This window comes from Oncorhynchus mykiss, chromosome 15, assembly GCF_013265735.2.
Source record: "Oncorhynchus mykiss isolate Arlee chromosome 15, USDA_OmykA_1.1, whole genome shotgun sequence".
In the NCBI taxonomy this organism is placed as follows: domain Eukaryota; kingdom Metazoa; phylum Chordata; class Actinopteri; order Salmoniformes; family Salmonidae; genus Oncorhynchus; species Oncorhynchus mykiss.
This window is the reverse complement of record NC_048579.1, coordinates 44610949-44622184: the sequence shown is the minus strand read 5'-3', so window position 1 is coordinate 44622184 and position 11236 is coordinate 44610949. Positions and strand designations below refer to the sequence as shown.

At 42.0% G+C, this 11236-nt stretch overlaps 1 protein-coding gene across 1 annotated transcript; it reads left to right on the top strand.

Annotated features, from left to right (window-relative positions):
- Positions 1 to 1793: 1793 nt before the first annotated feature.
- On the top strand, positions 1794 to 9064 carry LOC110490123 (post-GPI attachment to proteins factor 2). Its single transcript, XM_021563307.2, has 6 exons — positions 1794 to 2146; positions 2485 to 2653; positions 3175 to 3424; positions 3650 to 3756; positions 6776 to 6884; positions 8356 to 9064. The coding sequence occupies exons 2-6, from the start codon at positions 2486 to 2488 to the stop codon at positions 8484 to 8486; spliced, it is 765 nt and encodes a 254-aa protein (XP_021418982.1). The 5' UTR covers positions 1794 to 2146; position 2485; the 3' UTR covers positions 8487 to 9064.
- Positions 9065 to 11236: the final 2172 nt, after the last annotated feature.

Here is an 11236-nt window from a genome sequence, read left to right as displayed (position 1 = left end):
TGGATGAATCAACAGACGTGGCGGGCCTGGCACAGCTCCTGGTATATGTCCGTTAAGTTTATGGGGGGTCAATTAAAGAAGACCTCCTCTTTTGCAAACCACTGGAAACCAGGACAACATGAGAGGATATTTTTAAAGTACTGGACAGCTTTATGACATTGAATGGACTTTGGTGGTCAAGATGTGTTGGTATCTGTACTGATGGCGCAAAAGCCATGACGGGGGGACATAGTGGAGTGGTAACATGCGTGCAACTACTTGGGTACACTGCAGCATCCACCGAGAGGCTCTTGCTGCCAAGGGAATGCCTGATAGCTTGAAAGACGTTTTGGACACTACAGTGAAAATGGTTAACTTTGTTAAAGCAAGGCCCCAGAACTGTTGTGTAGTTTCTGCGTTATGCAATGATATGGGCAGTAACGCTTTTACTTGAAAATAAAAGAGAGCCGCACACTCTAGGAGCTCAGATGCAAAAATGTAATTACCAACGTTTCGACAGCCAAGCTGTCTTCATCAGGGTATAATCACAAACACTGCGGGATGACTCGTTTATATAGTGTCAAAAGACACAGGTGTCTATAATCATGGCCAAGCGTGGCCTAACATCATTGGTTAATAATCAGATATTAAAATGTCATACAAAGAACAGCATACAAACAACAAATGGATAGCATACGATCATAGATTAATTTGGCTACACAAGCTTACAAACAATTACAATGGCAAAGTCACAATAATCACAAGAATGGCTTCAGATCAAAGTCTATGCAGTAACGCTTTTATAACATATAGAAGTGCGCTGGTTATCAAGGGGCAAAGTATTGACACGTTTTTTAAAATTGAGAAACGAGCTTAAAGTTTTCTTTACTGACCATAATTTTCACTTGTCTGACTACTGCATGATGATGAGTTTGTCACACGACTGGCCTTTCTGGGTGATGCTTTTTCTCGCATGAATGATCTGAATCTAGGATTACAGGGACTCTTCAGCTATATTTAATGTGCGGGACAAAATTATGGCTGTGATTAAGAAGTTGGAATTATTTTCTGTCTTCATTAATAAGGACAACACACAGGTCTTTCCATCATTGTATGAGTTTTTGTGTGCAAATGAACTCAAGCTTACGGACAATGTCAAATCTGGTATAGCGAAGTACCTGAGTGAGCTGGGTGCGCAATTACGCAGGTACTTTTCCGAAACAGACGACACAAACTACTGGATTCATTATCCCTTTCATGCCCTGCCTCCAGTCCACTTAACAATATCTGAACAAGAGAGCCTCATCGAAATTGCAACAAGCGGTTCTGTGAAAATTGAATTTAATCAGAAGCCACTGCCAGATTTCTGGACAGGGCTGCCCTCAGAGTTTCTTGCCTTGACAAATCGCACTGTTAAGACACTGATGCCCTTTGCAACCACGTACCTACGTGAGAGTGGATTCTCGGCCCTCACTAGCATGAAAACTAAATACAGGCACAGACTGTATGTGAAAAGTGATTTAAGACTGTTTTCACTTCCCAGGAGCCAGGTTTTGACAAAAACTCACACTCATTCTTATGTTTAATAAATGTATCATATAATGTGTGTGTGTGGCAGCCTTACAATGATGGCAAAAAAAACTAAAATTGAGAGTATGCTGACCCTGGTGCTAGAGGGGGTACGCAGCTGGAGGTTGAATGTTTGAAGGGGTACGGGACTATAAAAAGTTTGGAACTACTGATCTACATAAATAAACTCATTGCTTGTTGGGCGAAACAAGGAAATAACGCCGCCTGCTGGAGGGAGACAGATTTTCCACCGAGTTGTGCCTTTCCTTTCCTCTGGTTTAAATTATACCAGTTTAGCTGGACCTTCTTCCGGGTGCAGCTCATACTATTTTTCGCCTACAGCTGATTCAACCAGCTAACGGAATACTAAACTATCAGCACAGTATACTCACACCACTGATAACGATTACTTTACACTAACTAGCTACAGATCTCAATTTGAACGACCTCTTTGAGAACTGGTAGCTTGTTACCTCTTGACTTTAGCCTGCTAGCTAACGCGTGTTAACGTTAGCCATAATGGTCGTCTGGTGGATGAGACCGGGTGGAAGGCTATGAAATCCAGCTCCCAGTCGAGATAGCTTGGGGGGAAAGCCAGGTAGGCTACCGTATGTTGCTATACTAGTTATATTTGGTTGATTTATTATTGTGGTTCATTTCAAAATGCATCCCAGAGCAGCTAACTAGCGAATATTCTGTCATGTTAACCTAACGTTAGCTAGCTAACTGGTTTGGCCATAATTAGCCGCGCCGATGCTCGGCCATAGTAGTTAGCTGGTTATTGAAATACAGCAAATAGCGTTATGTAGCTTTTATTACTCTACTAGCCAGCTGTCCATGCATCCATGTTAAAAATAAAGTAGCCAAACAGTTGTCAATGAAGGAGCTCGGCTAACGTTAGCTGTTCCATTTGTTTGGGTGGTGTTTTGTTGGCAGGATGCTGCAGGGACTGTACGGAAGTCTGGATCGGGACAAGCCGCTGATCCGGCTTCCTTTCACGGACTTTGCCGTTGGGACTGTCTTGCTGGCTCTAACCGGTCTAATAGCCTGCATCGTCATTTCTCTGATGTTCCATTTCGATGAGTCTACCTATACGCACTGTCAGGTGAGTAGTTCACCTCACTCTCGTTCTGTCTTGTCTCTCTCTCTGTCCATTGACACTTCCTTTCAAGGTTTTTGACTAGGGAGGTTTTCCTATTTGTTTCATTAGTACATTGTTGTTATTGTCCCAAAATGTATTACATGTCAGCATTCAAGATATATGTATTTTCAAAATACATGCATTTTGCATCATACCGGCTGTATTTTGAAAGTTCAATATCTTGAATGCTGACATGTAATACATGTTGGGACAATAACAACAATGGACTAATGAAACAAATACCAAAATATACTTTTTGGGTGTAATTTTCCTTTAAATAAGGGCCTATGATGCACTTTGATAAATGCAGTATTAGCTTAGCTATATGCAGAATGTTCTACACTACACATGCTACACTACTGGTAATACTGACAATGTGTGTGTATCGCTTAAATAAATACAGCATTGTAGAACGTGCTACACTACATATACAAATAACACTCCATTGACTGACCTCTCCTCCTGCTGCACCTCCTCACCACCAGGTGCCCAACTACCTCCCCTCCATCAGTGCGTCTATCAGTCTGGTCCCAGAGCGCTATATATGGAGGTTCTGTATCGGCCTGCACTCGGCCCCTCGTTTCCTGGTGGCTGCGGCCTACTTCAGCTTCTACCGCGGACGGTTTGCTAAGAGCTTCCCTGACATGGGCCTTAGCGTCCTGGCTCTCATAGCTGCCCTGGCTGAGAACGTAGGCCTGCTGTTGCTCACCTATGTGTCCTCTACTGAGACCTACAGTGAGTACCGGTAGATGCACACGTGCACAAGCATGCATCAAACATATACACACACTGCTTTGCATTCCAAGTTAGGACATGGGCTAATGCATCGTACACATGCATTCATACACCCTGCGTTAATGTCCACTTAGTTTTTAGCGTAAGTGACAGATGTGTTGTTATCCACTGTATTATGTGCTGGTGTTTTAGAGTTACATTCACTGCCGGGTTTGTGTTCGGCAGGTGTTCACAAGAATGGTTTTATCACGTTCGCCGCCTGCTCTCTTCTGCACATGCTCATTACCTGCAGACTGTGGCAGGTGATTAAGAAGTTCAGTCTCAACCCCGAGGTAGAGTACACACCCTCATTCCCTCACCTTACCGTGCATGTTTCTTATTTGTGCTGTGTGCCTTCGTATTGCCATTCCTCTTCAGTCCTTGAGTACTAGTGTCATCGGCGGTGTTATCCCACTTTTTAAGACTCGGTCATAAATGTCTCAACATCCTACTAAAAAAGCTGCTGTTCATTCCTGTACTTGGAACAGGACCCTTTCTTAATTTTTATATGGGATTTTCAGATTTTATTGAACAGATAGTGAAAGAAGGATGACAGTTTCGTAAGATATATATATATATATATATATATATTTATATATATTATTTATATATATATATATATTATTTATATATATATATTATTTATATATATATATTTATATATTATTTATATATATTATATATATTATTTATATATATTATATATATATATATATATATATATATATATAAATAATATATATATATATTATATATATATATTATATATATATAAATATATATAAATAATATATATATATAAATAATATATATATATATTATATATAATATATATATTATATATATATTATATATATATATGAGAGAGAGGTTGCATAAAAGGGGAGTAGGCCGGACTCAAACCTATGCTATTACTGTAGACGTGTGCCAGAGGCTGGGTCATTAATACTACAGCAGCCATGCCAGAGAACAGGACTCTTTCTCACCACCCCGTGACAGTGTTGAGCTACTGTTACCAGGGACCCTATTAATAAAGAGTCTAGGATCAATTATGCCTTTTTGATCATAATTAATATAATTGGACAGAGAGACCTGATCCTAGATTAGCATTGCTGCTTTGAGATGCTTTTTTGAATACCAGAGAGCTCATTATGGCCCTGGCTCATTATGGACACACACTAATCTCTGATAGCCTTTCAACACACATTGAGCCACAGTTTCAACACCAGCAAACAGGTGTGGAAATTAATTTATAACCACACACAGAACTATGATGGTGTCACCCGAGGTGTACAGTTGAAGTCGGAAGTTGACATACACAGCCAAATACATTTAAACTCAGTCTTTCACAATTCCTGACATTTAATCCTAGTAAAAATTCCCTGTCTTAGGTCAGATCACCACTTTATTTTAAGAATGTGAAATGTCAGAATAATAGTAGAGAGATTTATTTCAGCTTTTATTTATTTCATCACATTCCCAGTGGGTCAGAACTTTACTTACACTCAATTAGTATTTTGTAGCATTGCCTTTAAATTGTTTCAAGTTGGGTGAATTTTGGCCCATTCCTCCTGACAGACCTGGTGCAGGGGCGGCAGGGTAGCCTAGTGGTTAGAGCGTTGCACTAGTAACCAGAAGGTTGCAAGTTCAAACCCCCGAGCTGACAAGGTCTGCTGTTCTGCCCCTGAACAGGCAGGTAACCCACTAGGCCGTCATTGAAAATAAGAATTTGTTCTTAACTGACTTGCCTAGTTAAATAAAGGTAAAATAAAAAAACTGAGTCAGGTTTTAGGCCTCCTTGTTCGCACACTCTTTTTCAGTTCTGCCCACACATTTTCTATAGGATTTAGGTCAGGGCTTTGTGATGGCCACGCCAATACCTTGACTTTGTTGTCCTTATGCCATTTTGCCACAACTTTGGAAGTATGCTTGGGGTCATTGTCCATTTGGAAGACCCAGTTGCGACCAAGCTTTAACTTCCTGACTGATGTCTTGAGGTATTTCTTGAATATATCCACATAATTTTCTTAACTCATGATGCCATCTATTTTGTGAAGTGCACCAGTCCCTTCTGCAGCTAAGCACCCCCGCAACATGATGCTGCCACCCCCGTGCTTCAAGGTTGGGATGGTGATCTTCGGCTTGCAAGCCTCCCCCTTTTTCCTCCAAACATAATGATGGTCATTATGGCCAAACAGTTCTATTTTTGTTTCATCAGACCAGAGGACATTTCTCTAAAAAGCACAATCTTTGTCCCCTTGTGCAGTTGCAAACCGTAGTCTGGCTTTTTATGGCGGTTTTGGAGCAGTGGCTTCTTCCTTGCTGAGCGGCTTTTCAGGTTATGTCGATATGGGACTCGTTTTACTGTGGATATAGATACTTTGTACATGTTTCCTCCAGCATCTTCACAAGGTCCTTTGCTGTTGTTCTGGGATTGATTTGCCCTTTTCGCACCCAAGTACGTTAATCTCTAGGAGACAGAACACGTCTCCTTCCTGAGCGGTATGACGGCTGCGTTGTCTCATGGTGTTTAAACTTGCGTACTATTGTTTGTACAGATGAACATGGTACCCTCAGGCGTTTGGAAATTGCTCCCAAGGATGAACCAGACTTGTGGAGGTCTACAATTTTTTTTCTGAGGTCTTTGCTGATTTCTTTTGATTTTCCCATGATGTCAAGCAAAGAGGCACTGAGTTTGAAGGTAGGCCTTAAAATACATCCACAGGTACACCTCCAATTGACTCAAATTATGTCAATTAGCCTATCATAAGCTTTTAAAGCCATGTCGTCATTTTCTGGAATTTTCCAAGCTGTTTAAAGGCACAGTCAACTTAGTGTATGTAAACTTCTGACCCACTGGATTTGTGATACAGTGAATTATAAGTGAAATAATCTGTGTGTAAACAATTGTTGGAAAAATTACTTGTCATGCACAAAGTAGATGTCCTAGCTGACTTGCCAAAACTATAGTTTGTTAACAAGATATTTGTGGAGTGGTTGAAAAACGAGTTCCAATGACTCCAACCTAAGTGTATGTAAACTTCAGACTTCAACTGTATGTGTTTGAGTCCACAGCTTATGTTTTGTTAGTGTGTGGCTTGGTCTGTTCAAAGCAGGGGAAGTGGGTTACACACACGGGGACCAACCCAACTACCCTCACCAGCCTGAGGCACTCTGAACTCACTATTGCAACACCACCTGTTATAGCTACATTTTAACCGCTCTGTTTGTCTCCATCTCTTTCTCCCCCTCTCTGTCTCAATCTCTCTCTCTGTCTGTTGGTGGCTCTCCTCCTCTTTCTGTCTCTCCCAGGAGATCACGTCGTTTCGTTGGAAGGTGCGTCTCTTTCTCTTCAATGTCAGCTTTTGTTTGGTCGCCGCCTACTTTTACAGACGCCACAACAAGTACTGCGAACCCATAAGTGAGTTTTTGGCACCTGTATTGGAACCCTATTCCCTATATAGTGTACTACTTTTGAACAGATCCCCACCCATTCTTTTGTATTATGCCCCTCTCTCCTCTCTGCTCAGTCAATCATGGTCCTGATAATGTCATGTTTTGTAATATACATCACCCTGTAGTAGAGGAAGTTTGAGTAGAAGTTGTCTGTGTGTTTAGGGCTTTGTTTCTCCATTTCCCTCACATCTTTGTCAACCCCGGCGTTACCAGTAATGATAACACCAATACTCCAGTTTGAAACCTCCGCTCCTTTCACCTCCACCCCAACTGGGTTCTTGCTCCCGTCTCTTCCAGTGTACACATTCTCTCGACTCTGTTGTAACATGCTATGTATATCATATGTCTGAATGTACACTAAAAGGATGTGGACACCTGCTCTTCAAACATCTCATTCCAAAATCATGGACATTAACTTCTTGAATCTACTTGAGACGCACATGTCCCAAGTAGGCACCTGGAAATGCAAATGCGCTACGCTAAATGCTAAATGTACTCGTTAAAACTCAAACCTTGATCAAAATTCACAAGCAGGGTATTAAATTAAAGCTACACTCGTTGTGAACCTAGCCAGCAAGTCAGATTTTTAAAATGCTTTTCGGCGAAAGCATCAGAAGCTATTATCTGATAGCATGCACCCCCCAAAATGCCAGCTCGACACGTAAACAACAGATTTTTAATATGGAGTTGGTCCCCCCTTTGCTGCTATAACAGCCTCCTCTCTTCTGGGAAGGCTTTCTACTAGATGGTGGAAGATTGTTGTGGGGACTTGCTTCCATTCAGCCACAAGAGTATTAGTGAGGTCTGGCCGTGATGTTGGGCGATTAGGCTTGGCGTTGCGCATGGTGATCTTAGCCTTGTGTGCGGCTGCTCAGCCATGGAAACCCAGAACAGTTCTTGTGCTGATGTTGCTTCCAGAGGCGGTTTGGAACTCTGTAGTGAGTGTTGCGACCGAATATATATTTACGCGCTTCAGCATTCGGCGGTCCCATTCTGTGAGCTTGTGTGTCCTACCACTTAGCGGCTGAGCCGTTGTTGCTCCTAAACGTTTTCCACTTCACAATATCAGCACTTAAAGTTGACTGGGGCAGCTCTAGCAGGGCAGAAATTTGATGAACTGACTTGTTGGAAAGGTGGCATCCTATGACGGTGCCACATTGAAAGTAACTGAGCTCTTCAGTAAGGCCATTCTACTGCCAATGTTTGTCTCTGGAGATTGCATGACTGTATGCTCAATATTTGTATACCTGTCAGCAACGGGTGTGGCTGAAATGGCCAAATCCACTAATATGTAGGGGTGTCCACATACTTTTGTATATACAGTGTATCTCTCTCCTTCATTGAGACAAGTGACTGATAACTGACCGATGTTTCATCTCATTTACTCCCTCCCTCTCTATTTCCCCCTCTCCCTTCCTCCCTCCCTTTCCCTCCAGTCTACACTCTGTTTGCTCTATGTGAGTACCTGGTGGTGCTCTCCAACATGGCCTTCCACATGACGGCATTCTGGGACTTTGGAAACAAGGAAGTGATGGTCACCACTCCAGCAGAGGACAAACGCTATTGAAGACTGAGTGTGACAGAGGACACACCCCTACTCTTGTTAATTTTTACCCTGTTTATTTAGAACCTGACAAGTATAAAAGCACAAAGCAAGTTTTTTTCATCCAAAGGTTCAGACAGCTGAACAGACACATATTCACACAAGAACTGGTATTTAACCCTTTCTCTTATGCTGAGCCCTCTCCTTACACATCTGAACAGCCAATACACCTCTTTTGCTATACAGAAGATTAGGGATATCTGTTCCTCCTCACTTCATCTAACCTGACCTCGGCCCAAATTCCCCACTCCTCCCCAACTCACGGCTGTCCTTGTACCAGACTGTGACCCTTCTCCTTTCCATAGGACACCTGATGTCTAACAATAACATGTTCTGACGGAACGTAAACATTCTACAATCCCCTCTCTCCCTCAGTAACATGAATAAGGATATTTCAAGTTTAGAACTCATCAGTTCCCCCTTTGAACATTAACTCCATGCTGTTCAACATTATATAAACTTGGAAATGACTTATAAATAAACAAACAATGATAATAAAACATGATTACCATTCAGTTTATTATTATGTTTTACAAATCCAAGACTTGTGGCCTCTGTTCTATAATCACACTTTTGACTTTCCCCATTTCAGCTTCTGGTTCCTAAGCGAGTGATGGCACAAGACATGAAAGCAAAAAGAAACACAAGACATAACAGTATTAATGTGTCAAGCTATGCATAATTATATATGCAAAGACAAAACCAAAGTTTGATAACATGACAATTCCCACTCTCTTTGCCTGACTATGCTTTCAGGATACTTTTCTTCTGGGTTCCACAAAAATGAAGGTCCTAAAAAAACCTCATGCTTTCACCCAGTCTTCCCCGACCACCGGCTCCAAGAGATGTTCCCAAGCCATGTCATTTTCACTTTGTTCCCCATCATCTTCTTCCTCAATAGCCACTCAATATACACGTGTGGTGGCTTTAATCAACTTGACCTAATCTTGAGGTAACTCAACACTGTATATATGTTTCACATCAATGCCCTCAGAAGATGATACCTCAACAGTACTACCAAGGTAACCCCTGCTACTACTAACACTGCCCTCAGAAGATGATATCCCAACAGTGCTACCAAGGTAACCCCTGCTACTACTAACACTGCCCTCAGAAGATGATATCCCAACAGTGCTACCAAGGTTACCACTGCTACTACTAACACTGCCCTCAGAAGATGATATCCCAACAGTGCTACCAAGTTAACCCCTGCTACTACTAACACTGCCCTCAGAAGATGATATCCCAACAGTGCTAACAAGGTAACCCCTGCTACTACTAACACTGCCCTCAGAATATGATATCCCAACAGTGCTACCAAGTTAACCCCTGCTACTACGAACACTGCCCTCAGAAGATGATAGCCCAACAGTACTAACAAGGTAACCCCTGCTACTACTAACACTGCCCTCAGAAGATGATATCCCAACAGTGCTACCAAGTTAACCCCTGCTACTACTAACACTGCCCTCAGAAGATGATATCCCAACAGTGCTAACAAGGTAACCCTTGCTACTACTAACACTGCCCTCAGAAGATGATATCCCAACAGTGCTACCAAGGTTACCACTGCTACTACTAACACTGCCCTCAGAAGATGATATCCCAACAGTGCTACCAAGTTAACCCCTGCTACTACTAACACTGCCCTCAGAAGATGATATCCCAACAGTGCTAACAAGGTAACCCCTGCTACTACTAACACTGCCCTCAGAAGATGATATCCCAACAGTGCTACCAAGTTAACCCCTGCTACTACTAACACTGCCCTCAGAAGATGATATCCCAACAGTGCTAACAAGGTAACCCTTGCTACTACTAACACTGCCCTCAGAAGATGATATCCCGACAGTGTTACCAAGGTAACCCCTGCAACTACTAACACTGCCCTCAGAAGATGATATCTCAACAGTGCTACAGCGACTTCTGTGAGAATAGCTATTGCTTGGAATCTGTCTCCTATTATCTTCATAGTTTACTGATAGCTCCCAACTCCCATCCGGTTCCATAGGCACCAACATCCCCAATGACCTCCTCTGTTCTGCTACAGTCAATACCTGTGGATAATACTTCCCTGTGCTCATGTTAGGTACACAGGGGTGTTGGTAGACACAATGTATGTAACCTAATTTATGTCCCTCTTACTGTCCTGAATGCCTCTGCTGATCCTACAGCTATTGTATGCAGTAATCATGTGCCGGTTATACTGTTAGCACTGTCGGTGTGCCCTAGGAGGATGTCCACCGTGTGCAGCTCACCCTGCACTAACATGAGCATATCTACTGCTGCTAAGCTTCCCAGTAAAGCAATACAAATAAGTAAGCATCCCAGAAGAAAAGTGCTCAAAATAGCCCACGTTAACATATGTAGCTTGAACTTAAAAATTTGCTCGTAACAGACGACATTCATATTCTGACTATCCCTGAAACTCACTTAGATAATACCTTTGATACAGTGGTAGCAATACAATGTCATAACATTTATAGAAAGATAGAAATGCCAATGGTGGAGGTGTTGTTTATATTCAGAACCACATTCCTGTAAAGATTAGAGAGGATCTCATGTTAAATACTGTTGAAGTAATATGGCTACAGGTTCATCTGCCTCACCTAAAGCCCATTCTGGTGGGAAGCTACTATAGACCATCCAGACCATATCCAGGTCCATCAGATGTGTTATGGATTCACACCACTTGCTATATTGTGGATGAAGAG

Excerpts from the sequence above, each read along its gene's own strand:
- LOC110490123 (XM_021563307.2), top strand. The coding sequence starts at position 2,486 with ATGCTGCAGGGACTGTACGGAAGTCTGGATCGGGACAAGCCGCTGATC. Across the intron at positions 2,654-3,174 it reads CTACCTATACGCACTGTCAG|GTGCCCAACTACCTCCCCTC; the intron begins GTGAGTAGTTCA and ends CCTCACCACCAG. Across the intron at positions 3,757-6,775 it reads AGTTCAGTCTCAACCCCGAG|GAGATCACGTCGTTTCGTTG; the intron begins GTAGAGTACACA and ends TGTCTCTCCCAG.